At 37.5% G+C, this 24,520-nt stretch overlaps 1 protein-coding gene across 2 annotated transcripts in view; it reads left to right on the top strand.

Annotated features, from left to right (window-relative positions):
- SCAPER (S-phase cyclin A associated protein in the ER) overlaps positions 1–24,520 on the top strand; it is a 400,712-nt gene that overhangs the window by 27,441 nt on the left and 348,751 nt on the right. For both annotated transcript variants that reach the window (XM_018066270.1, XM_018066269.1), the window contains exons 3-4: positions 8,399–8,516; positions 14,894–14,964. In XM_018066270.1, coding sequence (XP_017921759.1) covers positions 8,399–8,516; positions 14,894–14,964 — 189 coding nt within the window. The remainder of the gene's footprint in view (positions 1–8,398; positions 8,517–14,893; positions 14,965–24,520) is intronic.

Here is a 24,520-nt window from a genome sequence, read left to right as displayed (position 1 = left end):
CTGGGTGAAAACCAGGAATCGTATCTACTAGACCACCTGTAGGGCTAGCGGCTAGAAGCAAAGTTGCTTTGGCTCTTGCGCCTGTTGAAAAATGAATTTCTCAAGAAGGTAAAAGCTATAAAAATAGGTACAGAGTTCATTATTAGAGACGTAGCACAGCAAATGGGAGGGCACACAGAGAAACAGTTTATTTCAGATAGAAGCAAGGCAGAGGCACACACCCAGAGAGAAAGGATGTGGGTGTCCTGCCTGCGAGGAGGAGCTCACCGAGGGGTGAGTCAAATCACTTACCCAGGGCAGTTCTTTCAGGTCTGTTTTGAAGAATGTCACTTGATTTGGGTCAAATTTTCTTCTTATAGAGTCAGATTTTGTGTTTTTGGCAGAATATCACACGAATGGTGTTGTATCCTTCTCAGTATATCACATCAGGAAGCATATGATGTCAGTTTGTCCTACTATTGATCATGTGGACTCTGATCACTTGGTTAATATAGAGTGTTGTCAGGTTTTTCTCTTTGAAGTTTGCTTTGTCTTTTGAAGTGAAAGTGAAGTCGCTCAGTCGTGTCTGACTCTCTGCGACCCCATGGACTGTAGCCTATCAGGTTGCTCCATCCATGGGATTTTCCAGGCAAGAGTGCTGGAGTGGATTGCCATTTCCTTCTCCAGGGGATCTTCCAGACCCAGGAACTGAACCCAGGTCTCCCGCATTGCATGCAGATGCTTTACCATCTGAGCCAAGTAGTATGTTATTTGTTGAGAGAGACTTTGAGGCCTTGTAAATATCCTGCAACTCATCAAACCATCTACCCACTAGTTTTAGCATTCACTGATGATAATAATAATTAATCATCTACATGCCTATCTATCTGTCTGCCTGTCTTTTAGGCTTCTTGGATTTTTTATTTTATTTAATATTACGTTCTACTACTACCATTTATTTTGATGCTCACGTTGTCCTTGACTTAGCTGGTGGAAGTTCCTTCACACCGGCTCTTGTATCTTTTCATATGCTTCTATTATTCTTTGGGTCCTTCTATACTTTCTAGTCTACCAAGCTATTCTAGATTCACCTTATAATTTCCCTCTCATTCTTTTTCTCACCTTATTACATGGACTAGGAACTTCAGTATCAAGATGATGGAAGTGGTGATTGTAGGCATCCTGTCTCCTTCAAGATTGTATCATTTAATATGATATTTGCTGAAGTTTGTGAAGAATTTTTATCATAGATGGGTATCCAGGTTTATCACATGCTTTTTTCATCTGTTGAAAAGAATATCAAACGCTTCTCCTTTATTTAGTTAATATGATGAATTGCATTCATTGATTAAAAAATGTTAAATCAGCCTTGCTTCCTGAAATAAAATCAACTTGGTTGTGATGTTTTCACTGGGTTCAGTTTGCAGGTGTGTGTGTGTGTGTGTGTGTGTGTAGGCATATGTAATGTACATTGTTACTTTTGAGGAGTTTGACCTGCTTGTTTACTTTCCTTGTCCTCTTAGGTTCTAATATTCAGGGTCATGAGTCACTCTGTGACTTGAGATTTGAGCCTTCATTTTTTTCTGTGAAAGAATTTGGTATAATTTCTCCTTCAGTGATTAAGGGAATTCACCAGTGAAACTCATTTAAGCCTGGATTTTCTTTAATGGAGTTTCTTCAGTAAATATTTCTTCAGTATTTAAAAATTTTAAATTTCTTTAGTAAATACTCAGATTTTTCCATTTCCTTTTATGCCAAAGAAAGAAAGAAAGATAGCACTAAGTTGTGTCCAACTCTTCAGATCCCACGAACTGCAGCCCGCCAGGCTCCTTTGTCCATGAGATTCTCCAGGCAAGAATACAGGAGTGGATTGCCATTTCCTTCTCCAGGGTATCTTCCCAACCCAGGAATTGAACCCAGAGCTCCCTCATTGCAGGCAGATGCTTTACCGACAGAGCTACACAGGAAGCCCCAAGATTTTATGCTAAGATTTGGTTAAATTGTGTTTTTTCAAGGAATTTGTGCATTTTATAAAAATTTTCAAATTCATATTTTATTTATAACATTCTTTTATCTTTCTGATGTCTAGAGGCTCTAGAAACTTAGTGATGTTCCTTTTTGTTTTCGGTATTGATAATTGTTGCCTTCTTTTTTCTCTTTGCTTCATCAGTCTTGCTAAGAGGTATATGCATTTCTTGGTAAAGATTCTAAACACTTGCTTTCTTAGGTAATATACTGTAAGAGTCAAACTTAAAAACTTTGCCTCAAGACTGATGTGTATACTTTTTATTGAAACATTTAGTATTTGAACATTCCTCTGTAAAATCTCCTTATGGCACTAGGTGGCACACTGTGACTTTGGATGAAAATACATATATTTTGTTTAAATCTCTTGGAAGAAAAGAACCTATATGAAAATACTGTTTGAAATAGACATCTGGAATATTATGGAGTATCTTGGACTCACTTATTGCATTTCAAACCCTGATGCTTAAATTAAAAAGTTTAAAATTAAGTTACTACTGAGATTTTTAAAATAAGAATAGGATTACTAAAATTGATCAAAATATATGAGTTTTTACTGAAAAGAGTTCATTCAGCTTATGTTGCAGAAGGCAGCTGTCCTTTAAGCTGAAAAATGGTTTTCAATCATGTGTTGTAGTAAGATGAGTGTTGTAATGTTTTTCTTTATAAAGTATTGGAATTAAGAATGATGACAGTCCTGAGCTGGTGCGTTTTTCTTTGAAAGTGTGTATGTGTACTAAGTATAAAAGAACTAACCTCATAATTTGTAGTAGAACTGAAATGTTTATAGAATAAGAAAATACTAAATTTCAAGTTTTCTGGTACTAAATGTTGCTGTCTTGTGGTCATTTTAGTTCTGAGAAACTCACTATTTTATGAAGACTCTTGAGTTATAAAGAATATGATAGTAAATTTTATGATCTGATATATAGCTATGCATATTTACCTATACAGTTTTCTTTGACTGCATAAGATAATTATCTGAAAAAGAGATGAAAAGTAGGTGACCTACTGACATATAGTCATCTGGCCTGAAAAGAATAGTGATACTTCTTGGTTAAAACAATGCTTAGATAATCTAAATAATAAATGCCAACCTAAGTTATATAAAGCTAATAATCATTGGGAGATGTCTTTAAGCAAAAGGAAGCAATTTTATGATATTACATTGATTGGAAAATATGGGAATAGAAAAGCGATGATTCAAGTGTTTTGCACAGAATGGAGCTGGAACATTGTTCACGAACTAATGAGTTTCAGTGAAAGCTTATGAGTCATATAAGTAGATGTCATGTGTATATCCAGGGTAAGGTCAGAGTAATGAAGAAATGTGGATACAGGTGTTTATTTTAAAAATATCAAAAGTTAAGTTCTGGAGAGGAAAATTTGGGTTAACTTTATAATACAGTATTAGAGTGGAAGAGAACAGTCTTTGTTTTCCTAATAGTTTGAGCTAGTTGTTTCATTTATGTATTCTGAAATTCAGTTCCTGTTACTCACATATTGTCTTCTTTGATTATTCCCTTTCTCCCTATATATGCAGTTTCACTTTCTGTGGATCATCCCCGTCGGCATAAAAATATGCTGGCACTCATTTAAAAAACCTTCTCAGTTCGTTTCTGCTTTCTTCTTTCTTGGTTCACCTTTATTACAATACTTAAAGTTTTTTTTTTTTTAAAATACTTACTGTCTCCATTTTCTTACTCAACATTCTCTTGAACTCTCAAGTTGAGTTTTTGACCCTACTGTTCTACTGAATAGATAGTAATAAGTGACTGATTTATTTATTATAGATTATTTATTTTATCACTGTCTGGACAATGCAGAGCTGCCCATCTTATTGTGCTGTTGCTTCTTTAAAGGTGAACTTCCCCCCCTCTTCTGTATGCTTTCAAAATTTTCCCTGTGCTTCTGGTTATCATCAGTTTTTCTGTGCTAGTCTCAGCATGGTTTTCTTTGTATTTGTATTTGTCTTGCTTAGAGTTTGTAGAGCTCCTGAAATAATTGAGCTTATATCTCTTGTCATGTTTATACTATCAAAAGCATTAGTGGAACAGTTGGTGAAATTTAAACAATTACTGTAATTTAGATAATTTGGATCAATGATAATTTTCTGATTTGATAGTCATAGTATAGCTTTATGAAGGAGTATCTTTTAGATATATGAAATACACCTTGAAGTACTTAAGGGCAAAAGGTATCATGATTACAGCTTATTCTCAAATGTAAATTGTTTATTATAGAAGTTGCTTGTGAGCCCCTGCCCTAGCATATAGTGACTTTTTTCTTCTCTCAAAGGCATTTCTGTTGTTCAGTTGCTCAACTGTGTCCGACTCTTTGCAACCCAATCGTCTGAATTACACCAGGCTTCCTTGTCCTTCACCATATCCTAGAGATGGCTCAAACTCATGTCCATTGAGTCGCTGATGCCATCCACCCATCTCATCCTCTGTTGTCCCCTTCTCCTCTTGCCTTTGATCTTCCTCAGTCTCAGGCTCTTTTCCAACAAGTTGGCTCTTAGCATCAGGTGACCAAAGTATTAGATTTCAGCTTCAGCATCAGACCTTCCAATGAATATTCAGGGTTGATTTCTTTTAGGATTGACTGGTTTGATCTCCTTGCAGTTCAAGGGACTCTCAAGAGTCTTCTCCAACATCACAATTCAGAAGCATCAATTCTTTGATGCTCAGCCTTCTTTCAGGTCCAAATCTTACATCTATACATAACCACTGGAAAAATAGTAGCTTTGACTATACAGACTTTTGTCGGCAAAGTGATGTCTCTGCTTTTTAAGATGCTGCCTTCGTTGTTATACCTTGTCTTCCAAGGAGCAAGCATCTTTTAATTTCCTGGCTGCAGTCACCGTCCGCAGTGATTTTGGAGCCCAAGAAAATAAAGTCTGTCTCTGTTTCCCTTGTTTCCCCATCTAGTTGCCATGAAGTGATGGGACCAGATACCATGACCTTAGTTTTTTGAATGTTGAGTTTTAAGCCAGCTTTTTCACTGTCCTCTTTCACCTTCATCAAGAGGCCCTTTATTCCTCTTGGTTTCTGCCATAATGGTGCTGTCATCTGCATATCTGAGATTGTTGATATTTCTCCTGGCGGTCTTAATTCTGGCTTGTGCTTCATCCAGCCTGGCATTTTGCATGTTGTACTCTGCGTGCAAGTTAAATAAGCAGGGTGACAGTATAAACCTTGATATACTCCTTTCCCAATTTTCAAAGTCATACTTCTCATTAATAAGTTCCTTTGTTTGAGAATCGTTTGTTGTATTTCTTTCATGTATTTCCCAAATAAGCAAGCAATTAAAATCAACCAGTAGCTGAGGAGAACCCAAAACATAAAGAGTAATGTAAGTGTGTAATGTAACCACACCGAAAGGGTGAAGATGAGAAGAACCAATTTAAGTAATTAAGGAAAATAACAATTTAATGAAGGAAACAACTAATTTAAGTAATTAAGGAAAATACAAAATCTAGTACTTTGGATCCTATAAGGCTAAAGATAAACCTGTATAGAAATATAATCTTGCTACTAAATGAGTTTCTCACAGGTATGGGTTAGCAGTTATGAAACTTTTTTTTATTATTATTTTTTGACTGCACAGCGAAGCTTGTGGGATCTTAGTTCCCTGACCAGGGATTAAACCCAGGCTTTTGACAGTGAAGGGTATTCCCTGGTATCTCAATTGGTAAAAAAAAATCTGCCTGCAGTGCAGGAGACCTGGATTCAGTCTCTGGGTCGGGAAGATCCTCTAGAGAAGTAAACGGCTACCCACTCCAGTGTTCTGGCCTGGAAAATCCCATGGTCAGAGGAGCATGACAGGCTACAGTCCGTGAGGTTGCAGGAGTCAGACATGACTTAGTGACTAAACCACCCACCTCGGCAGTGAAAGCACAGAGTCCTTACCACTGGACTGGACTACCAGGGAATCCCCCCTGCCAGACCTTTTTCTAAAACTACATATATATATATATATGTGTGTGTATATATATATATATGAACTGAACAGATAAGTAAATATATTTTAGATGATAAGAGCTGGGTTTCTTACTAATGGAGAAATAAATTACAAGTAAGGAAGGAGGAAGGCTAAAATGAACTTGTGGTGTAGGATTGAAATGAGAGGTTCAGTATCTTTCAGTTTCAATATCTCTGTACAGATAAATACAGAAATACAGATTTGTATATTGTGGATTAGTGTGCGTATATATAGTTCCTGTTATCTGTCCTGATTCTGAGGGTTGACTAGGTGGTTTTTCTGCCTGGGGGTGCCTGGGGTGCTGGGATGCCGCAGTCATCTGGGGCTTGACTGGGCTGGAATGTCCAGGATGGCTCAGTGGGTGTTGTCTGTCAGCTGGGAGTTCAGCTGGGGCTGTCAGCCAGAGTGCTGCCCTTATGTGGTATCTCTCCTGGTAACTTTGGCTTCTCATAGCTTGATGGCTGAGTTTCTAGAGTGAATATCCCAAGAGGGAGCATTCCAAGAGACCCAGGTAGAGACTGTGAAGCTTCTTATGACCTATTTTCAGAAATTAGCTGTGTCACTTCCACCTCATTTTATAGGTCAAAAAAGCAGGTCACAGAGCCAGGTTGTAGGGGAGGGGATCATACAAAGATAGGAACATCAGGAGGAGGAGTTTGTTGAGGGGAAGTGGGGCATCTCTGGAGACTAGGTACCGTACAGGTTAATCTGTATGTTACCTTTTGCTCCTATGGGCTTGGTCCTCTAATGTGGACTGTTATTCTTTGAAGACAAGTACACTACCATATGGGCTTCCCTGGTAGCTCCGCTGGTAGAGAATCCATCTGCGGTGCCGGAGACCCCGGTTCGATTCCTGGGTTGGCACGATCCCCTGGAGAAGGAAAGAGCAACCCACGCCAGTATTCTTGTCTGGAGAATCCCCATGAACAGAGAAGCCTGGCAGGCTACAGTCCATGGGGTTGCAAAGAGTAGGACACGACAGAGAGACTAATAAGCACAGCACAGCATCAGTTCAGTTCAGTTCAGCCGCTCTGCCGACTCTTCGCAACCCCATTGACTGCAGCACGCCAGGCCTCTCTGTCCATCACCAACTCCCAGAATTTACTCAGACTCATGTCCATTGTGTCAGTGATGCCATCCAGCCATCTCATCCTCTGTCATCATACTACCATATATTTTTGTGTTCTTCTCAGTGTCTTATACAGTACTTTGCACGTAGTAATTGCCCAGTAAATGTGTTGTTGCCTAAGGATTCCAAGGATGCTGAGAGTTTAGATTGGCAAGAACCAGAAGAGAAGACGAACACACCATTAATGCTGGACTAGGATTTTGGGCTGGACTCAGTAGGGAACTCTCTTCAGAAGGCGGTCGATTGCCCACACGGTGTCAGGGTTGGGCAAGGAGGCTGCGTCCTTATGCTCATGGGCATGCTTTAGAGCTCTTTTATGTTCATAGATTCTTGGCTTAGACAAGTGGACTATTTTGGTATAGTGTTCATTTGTGGGAAGGTAATTTGATTTTGGGGCTTTCCCTGTGGCTCAGCTGGTAAAGAATCCGCCTGCAATGCAGGAGACCTGGGTTCAGTCCCTGGGTTGGGAAGATCCCCTGGAGAAAGGAAAGACTACCCACTCCGGTATTCTGGCCTGGAGAATTCCATGGACTGTATAGTCCATGGGGTTGCAAAGAGTTGGACATGACTGAGCAACACTTTGATTTTGAGACTTGGTAATAGGACTTGGCTTCCATTTGCCCAGGGTCTTGGTGCGGCTGATACTGTAGGCTAGTGTTGTTTCAGCTGTTTGGGACTAGAGAAGCAAGAACACATAGGCACACACACACAACATTGTGTGCAGGAGGGCAGAGTTTTAAATTTTGCAACTTAAATTTGCAAGTTTATAAGAATTATTTATTTATTATTTAATAATAATTTATTGTTTATGTTTAGATTCTGTGCAGTGGAAATTTACAACTGAGTGAAGATTTAGTTTAGCATTATCCATAGGGAAAAAATAGACATCTTGAAAAACATTTTATGTTATGGAGAGCTTTCAAAGGAAATATGTAGCATGTTTGTAAAAACTATGTCTTAACCTGTTGGTACATAATGAGGAGTGGTGCTGAAATGGATACGCAGCAGTGTTTGTGCTCCTTAGGACACTTTTTAAAATCTTAGGTTGAATTTATTCTTAAAATGATTTATTTTTAATATTGTAAAATTCAGTCTTGTAAAATTTTAGAACTGATAAAGATCTGTGCCTTACTCTTATTTCTGTTTAAGCACCTTTCCAATCCCGAATTAGTTTTAACTGTCTTCTTTCTGAGAAAAGAAGAGTAATGATGAATTTGTTTGCCAACTATATTTTGTATGTTGACTAACAGGCTAATGCCATGTTCTCTTATCTGTGCATAGGCTTCATTCCAGCGCTCTAATAGTCATGACAAAGTAAGGAGAATAGTTGCAGAGGAGGGTCGTACAGCAAGAAACCTAATAGCTTGGAGTGTTCCACTAGAAAGCAAAGATGATGATGGTATGTATTTTTAAAAGTTTCATTTTTGTTGTAAATTAGAAGAGATATTTAGTCTTGAACAGTAGGTGGACTGAAAACTGTGTATGTATGAAATCAGAAGTAATTTTTAACTGCTTTTTAAATCTTACCTAATATGCAAATGTAAATGACATAGTTTCAGTTTCATACGAGGATGAAATTGGGTGTGTGGTTATAACTGGCAGATGGGTTTTCTTTAAAAATATTCATTTATTTCTTTGGCTGCGCTGGGTCTTAGTTATGGCACACAGGATCTTAATTGCATCACGAGAGATGTTGCAGCACGTGAGCTCCAGAGCATGTGGGCTCAGTAATTGTGGCACATGCATAGGCTTGGTCGCTCTGCAGCATATGGGCTCTTGTAAGACTTCTCAGACCACGGATGGAACCTGCATCCTCTGCGTGGCAAGGTGGATTCTTTACCACTGCACCACCAGCGAAGTCCCGCAGATTAGTTTTTTTTAAAGTTATAGGAGATTTAGATTTTTTTTTTATTAAATCCTTCTTATAATATAGGTTTAAAAAATTCATTGTATTTACTGTGATTAGATAGAATTTGATGTAATGGTTTAGAAAATAAAACACATTTCTTTTAGTTCTCATTATTATTTGAACTAGAAAAAGTGTCTTCTCTCTTCAGTCAGTTGAGTTCAATGTCTAGCAGTGTGAGCTTCGCCTAGGTCCTGGAGATCTAGAAGATTGAATAGGGGACGCAGGAAACAGGATGTTGGAGTGTGCCAAAGTAGACCTCACTGTGAAATTTTCTGAAGGCTTGTAGGGTAGGCAGTACTGCAGCCTTGGAGTTGTATGATTTTTTTTTTCCTGGTTAGATTAGTTATGTATTTTAGGAGGAAAACTCCGGGAGATGGTGAAGGACAGAGAAACCTGGAGTGCTGCAGTCCGTGGGGTTGCAAAGAGTCAGACACAACTGAGCAACTGAACAACAACAGCTACAAAAATTGCGTTGTGTTCTTTCCATTGCCTCATAGGAGCACATGATGGTGGTTTTTCTTATTGCTAGTGATGTCAGCTTTAGTCACTTGGTTAAGGTTGTTTTGCCCAAATTTCTCTGCTGTTAAGTAACAAATTTCTTTTGTAATTAGTAATTTGTGGTAAGATAGTTTTAGAATATGTAAATACCCTGTTTCTCTTGAGATAGTCTACCCGCTGCTTTTAGCTTCCTTTGATAATTCTGAATTTAATAAGTTGCTGCTCTGGTGGTTACAAAGCGGTGATGTGCTGGTCCCATTGTTCCTTTACTGTTTGTTAGCTGACATTCTAGTGTAAGGAAAAGCTTTCCTTATCTCCCTTTGTATTTAAAAAGCATTTTAATGTATTTTAGAAAGCTTTTATAGACTCATGGTTTCTTAGTTAATGAATTATAATCCATCACTCTTATTTTGAGGGTTAAATTTTTTCTAGATTTGTCTAGTTGAAGATCTGTTAAGCTGGCTCATTTCTACTTGCCGTATTCTTCTCTCTGAAAATATCCTTACACAGTGGGATGTTTCAAGCTATACAGGAATTCACCTAAGTTTATATTCTTTATTTATGTTTGAATTTTTTTACACTTTAGTTTTACTTAAATTTTCTTTAAAATCTTATTTTTAAATTTATTTTTTCTTTTTTACATTTATAACTTTGATCCATTTGCAGTTTGTTCTTATATATACAGATTTAATTTTATCTTTTTCAATATGGGTAACAAGTTGTCCCAGGATCACTTACTATAAAGTCTGTCTTTGCTCTAGTTACTTGAGATGCCACCTTTATTGTAAACTGAGTTTTCATGTGTACTTACATTCTTTTCTACTAGTTTATCTAAGTCATGTGTGAGTGCCACACTATTTTAATTATATAGGCATTATGGTATTTTAAAATATCTGCTTGGACCAGTCTTTCCTTAGTAGCTTCTCATTGTCAGTCTTCCTAGATATTTTAGAGAGTGGTTATTTTGAATCACAAAAACTATTAAATAGAAGGGAAGTTAAAATTTTCTTCTTAAATTTAGCTCCGTACTAGCTAAAGTCTTCCTATGGAGCTTACTATTACTTCATTTCTTTGATTGAAAAATATGGCAACGTTATTTACTACAAAAGTAGCGTGAACCCTGAACATATGTTATGGTTGCTCTGTGTTATAATTTCATGAAGTTTTATTTTCTCAAAGTAATCCGAAGGTGTTATTTATTAAAATTGCTTCTATTCAAAAAAATGAAAGGAAAGAGAATATAATAATGAATCGAATCCTGTATCAGTATATCGATGTATATCCTGATACTGCATGTAAGTATATAAAAAATTGGCCAGTACAATTTTAAAGCTTCGTATATGCTTACTGCAAAATAACGAAAATAAGAGCATAGAGAACTAGAACTTTCTGAATATCTATAATAATGACAAGGGAAGAATGTTAATATCATAATTTTTAGTAAGGGTTATTTTATATTGTTAAAATGTTGCCACTTACAGCATAATCTTTATTTTTGCTTTTTTAAAAATAGCTCATTCTTTTATGGCTACATGCAGATATTTCTGAGGCTAATAATTCAATTTTTTAAAGTTTTCTTCTGTTCTTTGTTTTATTCCTGTTTCCTTTGATACTTGTTTTAAGCTGATTATTCTAATGGATATTCTAAAAAGCCTTCTGGTACGTTCTTCTCTGTGATGAAAGGATGAATAAACAGCTGTGTAGGGGAGTAAAGAGTTCTCTGCCTCTAACCCTGGTAGAGTAGTGAGACAGGCCCATTGATGTGCAGATAAATTGTTTGTAGGTGTTATGGCTCACTTCATTCTTACTGTTTCAACTGTTCTGGTTCAAAATTATTTTGCAGAAAGGAAAGTTATTCTGTTGTACATTACAGAATTTTACTCCTGTTTTGGAATAACTCTCAAGAATAGAATGATTATAAAACAGTAGTGTCTTTCTTAAAAAGAGCAAGTGAGAAAGCTCTAACTGCAGGAATACAAAAGAACCGAGAATCTCCCTTTTCAAAATGAAACTATATTTCATAAATCAGATAAATTAAAACAAAATACTGAGTTTTTATTTTTCATTTAATTTATTTTTAAATGAAACAAAGATGAATATTTTTAATGATAAAAGGTACAATCCACAAAGAAGATAGATGTCATAAACCAGCAGAAACTAGATACATAGAGCAAAAATCAGAAGAAATATAAGGGAAAAGATATATATAATCATAGTGAGACATATTAACATTTCTCTGAGAATATTTTATCAAATACAAAAATATAAGAATAGGAGCATCTTAAATGATGTTATTAATACTTTATAATAGATTTCTATTATCCTCTACAAATATTTTTAAAATTTAGTATCTCATTCATTGTAGTTAGATGTCCATAGAACATTTAGAAAAACTGACCAAAAGGTAAATATTACTAAATTTCAAAAAGTAGAATTCTTTTTCTGTGTGTGATTCAGTTATACATATACACATATGTTATTTCTGAAATTATTTTCCATTATAAGTTACAAGATACAGAATATAGTTCCCTGTGAAAGTGAAAGTCACTGAGTCATGTCCAACTCTTCGTAACCCCATGGACTGTAGCCCACCAGGCTCCTCTGTCCATGGAATTCTCCAGGCAAGAATACTTATTGGGTTGCCATTTCCTTCTCCAGGGTAACTTCCCGACCCAGGGATCGAACCCAGGTCTCCAGATTCTTTACTGTCTGAGCCACCAGGGAAGCCCTGTGCTATGTAGTAAACCTTTGTTGCTTGTTGCATATCTAATTTTTAAATTAGAACTCTAGCATTCTATTTATACTAAGTCAAACAAGTGATGAAGGTGAAAAAGGAGAGTGAAAAAGCTGGCTTAAAACTCAACATTCAAAAAACCAAGTTAATGGCATCTGGTCCCCTCACTTCATGGCAAATAGACTGAGAAACATTGGAAACAATGATAGACTTTATTTTCTTGGGCTCTACAGAGCACTGTGGATGGTGACTGCAGCCATGAAATTAAAAGACACTTCCTCTTTGAAAGAAAGTCTATGACAAACCTAGACAGCATATTAAAAAGCAGAGACATCATTTTGCCAGCAAAGGTCCGTCTAGTCAAGGCTATGGTTTTCCTAGTAGTCATGTACAAATGTGAGAGTTGGACCATAAAGAAGGCTGAGGGCTGAAGAATTGATGTTTTCCAGCTGTGATGTTGGAGAAGACTCTTGAGAATACCTTGAATTGCAAGGAGATCAAACTAGTCAATCCTAAAGGAAGTCAGTCCTGAATATTCATTGGAAGGCCTGATGCTGAAGCTCTAATACTTGGCCACCTGATGTGAAGAGCTGATTTGTTAGAAAAGACCCTGATGCTGGGAAAGATTGAAGGCAGCAGGAGAAGAGGACAACAAGGATCAGATGGTTGGATGACATCACTGACTCAATGGACATGCTGCCTGTGCTGCTAAGTCGCTTTAGTCGTGTCCGACTCTGTGTGACCTCATAGACGACAGGCCACCAGGCTCCCCCGTCCCTGGGATTCTCCAGGCAAAAATACTGGAGTGGGCTGCCATTTCCTTCTCCAGTGCATGAAAGTGAAAAGTGAAAGTGAAGTTGCTCAGTCGCGTACGACTCCTAGCGACCCCATGGACTGCAGCCTATCAGGCTCCTCCATCCATGGGATTTTCCAGGCAAGAGTACTGAGTTTAGCGCAAACTCTGGGAGATGCTGAAGGACAGGGAAGCCTGGTGTGCTGCAGTCCATGGGGTCACAAAGAGTCGGACATGACTGAGCAACTGAACAGCAAAAACAAGTGGAATCAAAATGTCACAAATTTTTTGTTAGGCAAAAATCCCTAAGTTTTATAAAATATATATTATGCATATTATTTATATAAGAGCTTTTCTACTACATTTGATAAAGGCTTCAGAAAGAACATAAAAAAAGATGGAGAAATTGGAAAACATAAACTAAATGAAATGGGAGCACTGAATATGAAATAGAAATTGAAACAAACTAGATAAAATTAAAAGATCCGCATATAGTCTAGTTTTTTAGAAACACATCTGGAGCTCTGGTGAAGGAAAAACAATGCCTGAGCATTTGTATTTTTCAAAAAACTCCAAGATAATCTGAGTGCATCTGGATTTTAAAAAGTGATTACAGGTTTTTCTATTAAATGGTAGCTTTGGTGGTAAAGAATTCTATTATTTTTCCATTTACCAATCATTATACAATGGTATTAAGTGAGTAATAATTACATAATCACAATAATGAAAGATATTTATCAGTTTTCAAAATCAATAGCCAGACAAAAAATAAAAGATAATTACAATTGTAAGCCATAATGGAAACATGATTAACCTAACAATATAAAATAATTACATACAATTTGGTAGGTCAAGCATAGTGACCAGGAAATACTGAGTTTTTAAATGGTAAAAAATTTATTCTTAATTTTATTGTCAAAATAAAATTTGAATTCAAAAAGTATTTTCAAAAGAGTTGTATGTAAGTTGAAGGGTATCACTCATTTGACTTTGTTTTTAAATTGTCAGACTATCTGATTTTTTCCTGTTCTAAGAAAACCAGTCAATTAAAACAGTCTCTGGTACCTTGGAAATTTGTTTTTTATTATATCTGTAGTTCATGTTGGCCAGTTCAGTTTAGTCACTCAGTCATGTCTGACTCTGTGACCCCATGGACTGCAGCACACCAGGCCTCCCTGTCCATCGCCAGCTCCTGGAGTTTACTGAAACTTATGTCTGTTGAGTCAGTGATGCCATCCAACCATCTCATCCTCCATCTTCCCCTTCTCCTCCCGCCTTCAATCTTTCCCAGCATCAGGATCTTTTCCAGTGAGTCGGTTCTTCACATCAGGTGGCCACAGTATTGGAGTTTCAGCTTCAACATCAGTCCTTCCAATGAATACTCAGGACTGATCTCCTTTAGGATAGACTGGTTGGATCTCCTTGCAGTCCAAGGGACTCTCAAGAATCTTCTCCAACACCACAGTTCAAAAGCATCAATTCTTTGGTGCTTAGCTTTCTTTATAGGCCAACTCTCACATCCATACATGACTGCTGGAAAAACCATAGCTTTGACTAGATGAACCTTTGTTGGCAAAGTAATCTCTGCTTTTTAATATGCTGTCTAGGTTGGTCATAACTTTCCTTCCAAGGAGTAAGCGTCTTTTAATTTCATGGCTGCAGTTACCATCTGCAGTGATTTTTGAGCCCCCCAAAATAAAGTCTGCCACTGTTTCCACCATGTATAGATTAGTCTATGGTCTGTGGAAGGGGATTAGGTGTTAGCATGCCTGGAAGATTTGCATAGCTCAGTTTTATATTATCTGTTTGTTGATCTATATATTTATCTATTTTTGCCTTAAGGAAAATCTAAATGTCAAACTGGTGGAAAATCAAAGAGGACAATTCAAGGCACTCATAAAACAGCAAAACAGGTACAGCATATATAACTTTATTTTTTGTTTTTAATTTCAGTTATAAATCTACTTTTTCAGGATTTAGATATTATATTTTATCTTCATATAAAAATTTAATGTAACAATTTTATTTAACAAATGTGTATAGCATGTTATGTGTCTAACTTGTACTAAATACTTTACATAGACTAATTTGCTTCTTATAACAACCCTTTGATGTTATAGGCATTATTATTATCTTCATTTACAAATGAGGAAACTGAGGTAGAGAGAGTTTATGTAACTTACCTAGTATGTAACGTAGCCAAGATTTGAACCTGTTCCATCAGTTTCTACATTTTACACTCTTTAACTCCTCTGTGGCACATTCCATATTTCTAACTTCTTCTATGATCTATTTTCTCAGTATAATGATGCCTTTCAATTGTAGGATAATCAAGATGTATTGAATCTAAAATTTTTCAAATTATTCTACTAGAATTTTAGAACACAAGCCTACCTTATTTTTAAAAATGTTTTTGCATATTTATATTAGCTTTGTAATCTATAGGTATTTTCTCTGACCTTTTCATACAGTTTTAGTTTGATGTTATCAAATATACCAATATGTATTATGTAAACCAAAAACTATGCATAAGGAAAACATGGACTTTTAATCAGGGTGGCATTGTGAGTGCATAAAATATTCTCCACTTCTTACACACAAGAGGCATAAATGATAAAATATATTTATTTAGTGTGTAATATTCCGCAGCTAATTTCCACAAGGTTTTTTTCTTTTTTAAAAAAATTTATTTTTAAATTTGCTCTACCATATTGAGTTGGTTTTTGCCATACAGTATTTTTTTTTAAATTAAAGAGACAAAGGATTTTCAAAAATGAAATAAAAATCCCAGTGGATCAGGAGTAAAACAAATAAAAATATTCACAGGTAAATGGAGTTGGAGACACACACTTAATAGACAAGTCCTATGGGATAAGGAAGGCTGAAACACCCTGACTGTAGTGGGAAAACAGATCCAGACTCATGGTATAAAACTTTAGGTTTGTGCAGTGTTCTGCACTAGGAGACAAAGAATGCTACAATCTGCCTGGGGTTGTGGCCTGTGATAATTGACATCTGAAGCAATAAAAGAGAGTGGCCCTCCGGCTCATGACTAAGTCTGCTATATTCTTGAAGGGTGAGAGCTTTAAGTCCCCAATAAAAGACCTCTGAAAGTGGGACCATGGCGGGCTAGATGATGGTAACCATAAAACTAGTACACATGTAGTGAGCGTGAGCAGAGTGAAAAACTAAAGTAAAAGAAACAAATGCAAAATAAGGTTGCAAAGTAAAAAAGCACAGGAGGAAAAAATATAAGATGTAAACAACAAATGAGAGATGAGGTAATGAAAAAAGGTCACTTTTTAACCATCTGTTTATTTATTTATTTTTAGCTGAGCCTGGTCTTCATCACTGTGCGGGCTTTTCTCTAGCTGTGGCCACTGGGGGCTACTCCCCAGTTGTGGTGTGTGGACTTCTTACTGCAGCGGCTTCTCTTGTTTCAGAGCACAGGCTCTAGAGCACATGGGCTTCAGCAGTTTTGGGCTCTGGAGCATAGGCTAAGTATATAAGCCCGTGTGGCACACGGGCTTTGTTCCTCAGAGGCACATGGATCTTCCCCAAACAGGGATTGAACCCATGTTTCCTGCGTTGCCAGGTGGATTCTTTACTACTGAGCCATCGGGGAAGGCCCGAAAGGTCATTTTTTGAAAGAGGATTTTCAACTAAAGGAGTTTAAATTCCTCAAAGGAAAGATGAAATAAAAAAGGGAAAATTCTGAAATAAAAGATGGATGTTAATTTTGAACATTTATAGATAAAAGTGAACATCTTAGAAATGAAAATGTCAGTGAAATTTTTAAAACCTACAATTAGTAAGAGTAAATGATATATTGGAAAAAGAGATGAAAGAGAGAATTTACGAATTGAAAGATATTACTTAAGAGGATTTATTTTTTTATTTTTATTTTTATTTTTTTTTTTTGAGTTTATTTATTTTATTTTATTTTTTTTAAATTTTAAAATCTTAAATTCTTACATGCGTTCCCAAACATGAACCCCCCTCCCACCTCCCTCCCCACAACATCTCTCTGGGTCATCCCCATGCACCTGCCCCAAGCAAGCTGCACCCTACGTCAGACATGGACTGGCGATTCAATTCTTACATGACAGTATACATGTTAGAATTCCCATTCTCCCAAATCATCCCACCCTCTCCCTCTCCCTCTGAGTCCAAAAGTCCGTTATACACATCTGTGTCTCTTTTCCTGTCTTGCATACAGGGTCGTCATTGCCATCTTCCTAAATTCCATATATATGTGTTAGTATACTGTATTGGTGTTTTTCTTTCTGGCTTACTTCACTCTGTATAATTGGCTCCAGTTTCATCCATCTCATCAGAACTGATTCAAATGAATTCTTTTTCACGGCTGAGTAATACTCCATTGTGTATATGTACCACAGCTTTCTTATCCATTCATCTGCTGATGGACATCTAGGTTGTTTCCATGTCCTGGCTATTATAAACAGTGCTGCGATGAACATTGGGGTACATGTGTCTCTTTCAATTCTGGTTTCCTCCGTGTGTATGCCCAGAAGTGGGATTGCTGGGTCATAAGGTAGTTCTATTTGCAATTTTTTAAGGAATCTCCACACTGTTCTCCATAGTGGCTGTACTAGTTTGCATTCCCACCAACAGTGTAGGAGGGTTCCCTTTTCTCCACACCCTCTCCAGCATTTATTGCTTGCAGATTTTTGGATCGCAGCCATTCTGACTGGTGTGAAGTGGTACCTCATTGTGGTTTTGATTTGCATTTCTCTGATAATGAGTGATGTTGAGCATCTTTTCATGTGTTTGTTAGCCATCCGTATGTCTTCTTTGGAGAAATGTCTATTTAGTTCTTTGGCCCATTTTTTGATTGGGTCGTTTATTTTTCTGGAATTGAGCTGCAGAAGTTGCTTGTATATTTTTGAGATTAGTTGTTTGTCAGTTGCTTCATTTGCTATTATTTTCTCCCATTCAGAAGGCTGTCTTTTCACCTTGCTTATATTTTCCTTTGTTGTACAGATTTAGAACATATCTCAGAGAACTGAAGAGATGGAAAATAGGAAAGAGAAATTGATTGAGAAATTCTAATATATGCCTTCTAGGACTTTTGAAATAGAGGATGAATAGTGGACATGCAATATTTGGAGAAAATACTGTTGACATTTTCCTTACTTTGAGTTCTCAAGAGGGTAACTGTAGAGCTGAGCAGGCTAAATAAAAATAGATTTATACTTAGATACATTGTAGAGAAGGGCTGTGGTAAAGAACCTGCCTGCAGGCCCAGGATCCCCTGGAGGAGGAAATGGCAACCCACTCCAGTATACTTGCCTGGAGAATCTCATGGACAGAAAGAGTTGCATAGAATCAAACATGACTGAGCAACTTAGCATGCATGCACATTGTAGAGAACCCCCAAAATGTTAGAGTTAAGGATAAAACTGTAAAGAAAACCACAGAAGAATACAATAACCCTTGTTATAAACAAAAGAAGAGTGGAGCAATATCTGCAGTTATAAGGTGAAATAACTTTTAATCGAGAATTCTGTGCCCATTCAAATGATAATTCACATGCAAGAGTGAAATAAAACCATTTTTAGATGTACAAATGCTAAGGGTTTGCCACCTACAGATTGTTAATAAAGGACTATTAAAGATATACTTCAGCAAAGAAGAAAAGGTAACCTGGAGGAGGGAGCTAGATAAAAAGATAGCTGTAAAATATGTCAGTAAATCTCATTAACTATTGATGTTTTAAAAAAACACTGACACAGTTAAATTTAGAAAGGTGGAGCTACAATCTTAAACAATATTAAGACATAGAAGATAGATTGTAGGAGTTTGGAGGGAAGTTAGTGTGATAAAATCCTTGTCTTCTTTAAGGAGTCTTTGTTTAAGGCTGGCTACTAAAGGAAGAAAACAAGTGGGCACGATTTCCAAATAAACAGAGGAAAAGAGAAAGTGAATAAACCAAAGCTTACTCACCCCAGTATTCTTGGGCTTCCCTAGTGGCTCAGATGGTAAAGAATCTTTTTGCAATGCAGGGGACCTGGGTTCGATCCCTGGGCTGGGAAGATCCCCTGGAGAAGGGAGTGGCTGCCGACTCCATTATTCTTGCCTAGAGAATTCCATGGACTGTGTAGTCATGGGGTTGCAAAGAGTCAGACACGACTGAGTGACTTTCCCTTTCAACTAAATAGAAGACAAGAGAAAGGGGAAAAAGGAAAAATCATAGTAAGTGAAAAACATGAAAGATAGTGGTAGATATTATAAATATTTTAGCAAGCATAATACATATAAACTGATTAAATTCAGTTCCTAAAAGTCAAGGTGGTTGAATTAAACCTCTCATTTTAAATTGAACTATATATTGCTTAATTTAAGATTGCTGGGAGAAATATCAATAACCTCAGATATGCAGATGACACTACCCTTATGGCCGAAAGCAAAGAGGAACTGAAGTCTCTTGATGAGGGTGAAAGAGGAGAGTGAAAAAGCTGGCTTCAAACTCAACATTCAAAATACTAATAAGATCATGGCATTTGGTCCCATTACTTCATGGCAACTAGATGGGGAAACAGTGGAGAAACAGTGACAGACTTTATTTTCTTGGGCTCTGCAGATCACTGCAGATGGTGACTGCAGCCAGGAAACTAAAAGACGCTTGCTCCTTGGAAGAAAAGCTATGACAAACCTAGACAGCATGTTAAAAAGCAGAGACATACTTTGCTGACAAAGGTCTGTGTAGTTAAAGCTTTGGTTTTTCCAGTAGTTATGTATGGATGTGAGTTGGACCCTAAGGAAGGCTGAGCACTGAAGAATTGATGCTTTTGAATTGTGATGTTGGAGAAGACTCTTGAGAGTCCCTTGGACAGCAAGCAGATCAAAGCAGTCAGTCCTAAAGGAAGTCAGCCCTGAGTATTCATTGGAAGGACTGATGCTGAAACTGAAGCCCAATACTTTGGCCATCTGATGTGAAGAGGAGAGTCATTAGAAAAGACCCTGATGCTGGGAAAGATTGAAGGCAGGAGGAGAAGGAGATGGCAGAGGATGAGATGATTGTATGTCATTACCGACTCAATGGACATGAGTTTGAGCAAGCTTAAGGAGATGGTGAAGGACAGGGAAGCCTGGCATGCTGCAGTCCATGGGATCGCAAAGAGTCAGACGTAACTGAGTGAGCAACAGCAAATATACTGCTTATAAGAGACACATTTAAAATGTCAAGGAAAGGTTTGAAACAAAGAGAAAAAAATCCAGGCAAAATACTTTATATTTTAGATGTACTCTAAAGCTAGAATAGTAGTATTCATATCAAACCAGGTGAAATTCAACAGGAAAAGCATTGCTAACAGAAAGAAGGAAATTATATAATGGTAAAATGAATAATCATGCAAGGAGTATAAAAGTACAAATCTTTTAGGTACCTAACAGCATAGGCTTGACATATTTAAAGCTCAGTTTAATAGAATTACAAGGGGGAAAGATATATTCATGATCATAGTGGTAAATATTAATATCCTTTACTCAGAAACTGATAGATCAGAAAAAATGGCAAGAATATAGAATTAAGATACAATTATACTTGAGCTCATATAAATACATACATGTATGTGTATGTGTGTATATTCATTGGCACTCAGTGTACACAAAGCATATGCAAAAATTGATCACTTCCTAGGTTATAAAGAAGTCTCAGTAAATAGAAGTCAGACAAGAGTATAGAATCCAGACACAACCTGTTCTCTGACGGTAATGCAATTAAATTACAAATAAACTATGATTATTTTCATATAATATAAAAAATAAATTATTGATGGGTTAAAGAACAAATGAGAAAATAAAAAATTTAAATTATCTGGAAGGATATATTTATGACATTGAACTACAAGAAGCTTTCTTAGATAAGACAAGCATAATTGATGGATATACATAAAATTTATATACTAAAAAACTTAAGATAAGCTTGACTGGGAGAAGATACCATATATTAAGGCTTTATAAAAGCTAAAATTCATCAGTAAAAGGACAAATAACCCAATAAAAAATGAGGGAAATTTGAATAGCCTGTAAACTTATGAAAAGATGCTCAGTTTCAGTAGTTATCAGGGAACTATGTCTGCATTACTCATGAAATTCTACCACTTTGCCCTCTAGAAGTGAGTTTATCATCAGCAACATTTTCTTTGTTCCTCTTTTCTCTGAACATGCCCTTTCCCTTCTTGCTCTAGCTGAACGCTGACTCACCTGTGGGGATTCTGCTTCCTCCAGTTGTTTTAAGTAGTAGTTGTCTCCCTCCCACCTCACCCCCACAGCCCTCCTACCTCTGATCCTAGAGGTGGGTTATGTTTCCTGCTTCTTCCTCACTGGTATTTTAGGCAGTCTTTCTCCCATCTCCTAAAACTCCTCAAATTTGAAGCACGTGCCATCAAGCTATACCACCTGCTTCCCCTTTCCGTGGCAGCACTTAAATAGAATTCCAAGTCACTTCTCCTTATTCCTTGAAGGTATAATTTTCAGGCTCAGTGTGCGTGCTGTACCATTTGCTATCCTCTAAATTTCCTACATTTCTTTCCTCCAGTGGTTTTGTCTTCTGCTCATTCCTGTGGTCTTGCCTTGTTCTCACTAGCAGTGACTCTCCTTCTAGGATCTCAGTCTCAGCTATCCCTCTTCTACCTGTCATCTTTCTTTCTTCCTTTTTCTCTCTGATCATGTGACTCCAATAATTCTTTGCAGTCTATAGATTCCATGCAATGTATAATTTACTGATCCTACCACCCTGTCATTATCCCTTATACTCCATATAAGGAAAACAATAGAATGGGAAAGACTAGAGCTCTCTTCAAGAAAATCAGACATACCAAAGGAACATTTCATGCAAACATGGGCACAGGAAAGGACAGAAATGGTATGGACCTAAACAGAAGCAGAAGATACTAAGAAGAGGTGGCAAGAATACACAGAAGAACTGTACAAAAAGCATTTTCATGACCCAGATAACCGCAATGGTATGATCACTCACCTAGAGCCAAGGATCCTGGAATGCGAAATCAAGTGGGCCTAAGGAAGCATCACTACAAACAAACCTAGTGGAGGTGATGGAATTCCAGCTGAGCTATTTCAAATACTAAAAGATAATGCTGTGAAAGTGCTGCACTCAATGTGCCAGCAAATGTGGAAAACTCAGCAGTGGACAAGGACTAGAAAAGGTCAGTTTTCATTCCAGTCCCAAAGAAAGGCAATGCCAAAGAATGCTCAAACTACCGCACAATTGCACTCATCTCACATGCTGGTAAAGTAGGCTTTGTCAGATTATCAGGGGGAGTTGACAGAGTTCTAAGAGAGGGAAGTGAGAAATCTCAGTTTTCTCCTTCCCCTTTCCCTCTCTTTTTCTTTCTTTCTTCCTTGTTTTGTCTCAGAAGATTGATTAAATTAGTATATAGCATTTGTTATTTTGAATTTCATTTAAAACATGAAGTTCAGTTGTGTTTAACTTTTTCCAGAAATTTAGATCGCTTTGTCTTCTGCTGCATATCTTGGAAACAGGCACAGTTAGCCATAGCAACGAGATCAGTTCAGTCACTCAGTCATGTCCAAATCTTTGTGGCTTCATAGACTACAGCATGCCAGTCCTCCCTGTTCTGTCCTGTTCATCACCAACTCCCAGAGCCTACTCAAACTCAAGTCCATCACACTAGTGATGCCATCCAACCATCTCATCCTCTGTCATCCCCTTATCCAACCTTCAGTCTTTCCCAGCATCAGAGTCTTTTCAAATGAGTCAGTTCTTTGCATCAGGTGGCCAAAGTATTGGAGTTTCAGCTTCAGCATCAGTCCTTCCAAAGAATATTCAGGACTGATTTCCTTTAGGGTTGACTGGTTGGATCTCCTTGCAGTCCAAGGGACTTCTCAAGAGTCTTCTCCAACACCACAGTTCAGATGCATCAATTCTTCAGCGCTCAGCTTCTTTATATAGTCCAGCTCTCACATCCATACATGACTATTGGAAAAACAATAGCTCTGACTAGATGGATCTTTGTTGGCAAAGTAATGTCTCTGCTTTTTAATATGTTGCCTAGGATTTTCATAGCTTTTCTTCCAAGGAGTAAGCATCTTTTAATTTCATGGCTGCAGTCACCATCTGCAGTGATTTTCGAGCCCCCCAAAATAAAGTCTCACACTGTTTCCATTGTTTCCCCATCTGTTTGCCATGAAGTGATGGGATCAGATCCCATGATCTTAGTTTTCTGAATGTTGAGTTTTAAGGCAACTTTTTCACTGTCCTCTTTCACTTTCATCAAGAGGCTCTTTAGTTCTTCTTAGCTTTCTGCCATGAGGGCGGTGTCGTCTGCTTATCTGAGATTATTGATATTTCTCCCAGCAATCTTGATTCCAGCTTGTGCTTCATCCAGCTCAGCATTTTGCATGATGTCCTCTGCATATAAGTTAAATAAGTAGGGTGACAACACACAGCTTTGACATACTCCTTTCCTGATTTAGAACCAGTCTGTTGTTCTGTGTCCAGTTCTAACTCTTGCTTCTTGACCTGCATACAGATTTCTCAGGAGACAGATCAGGTGGTCTGGTATTCCCATCTCTTTCAGAATTTTCCACAGTTTGTTGTGATCCACACAGACAAAGGGTTTGGTGTAGTCAATAAAGCAGAAGTAGATGTTTTTCTGGAACTCTCTTCCTTTTTGGTGATCCAGCAAATGTTGGCAATGAAATAGTTACCTAATTTTGAATCTTGGCTTTGTCTCTTAGTGTGAGACTTTGGGTTTATCATTTAATTTAGCTACACCTAAGTTTTCTCCTGTAAAAAATGGAGCTAATAGTAGTAACTGTGATGGGCTTCCCTGGTGGCTCAGTGGTAAAGAATCTGCCTGCCAAAGCAGGAGACGTGGGTTCAGTCTCTGGTCCGGAAAGGTCCCACATGTCTTGGGGCAACTAAGCTTGTGTGCCACAACTATTGAGCCTGTACCCAGAACCTGGGAGTTGCAACTACTGAGCTTGCATCCTGCAGCTGCTGAAGCTCTCGTGCCTAGAGCCCCTGTTCTGCAGCAAGAGAAGCCACTGCAGTGAGAAGCCTGCACACCGCAACTAGAGAGCAACCTCTACTTGCCACAACTAGAGAAAAGCCCAGGCAGCAATGAAGACCCAGCACAGCCAAACAGTCAGTAAATAAAAAATAGTAACTATGGTAATACTTACTTCAAAGATTAAATGAAATATAGCTATATGGAAAGCACTTAACACAGTGCCTGGCACATAGCAAGCATGCCGTGAATGTTAAGTGCCGCTGCAGTTATTATTATCACTGCTGTTATTTTTATCAGCGGTTGGAAAAGAACCCTATATTTTGAAACTTTATACAGACTTATCAGACAATTTGACATGTCTCTTCTACCTTTCTCCACAAGTTTGGCAGTTTTGCCAGTATTTTATTCACATTTTTCTTTGAGCATATTTCGTTTCCTCTTTATTTTT

The sequence above is a fragment of the Capra hircus genome, chromosome 21 (assembly GCF_001704415.2).
Source record: "Capra hircus breed San Clemente chromosome 21, ASM170441v1, whole genome shotgun sequence".
NCBI classification, from domain to species: domain Eukaryota; kingdom Metazoa; phylum Chordata; class Mammalia; order Artiodactyla; family Bovidae; genus Capra; species Capra hircus.
The sequence above is the reverse complement of the archived record's forward strand: the minus strand, read 5'-3'. Positions and strand labels throughout refer to the sequence as shown.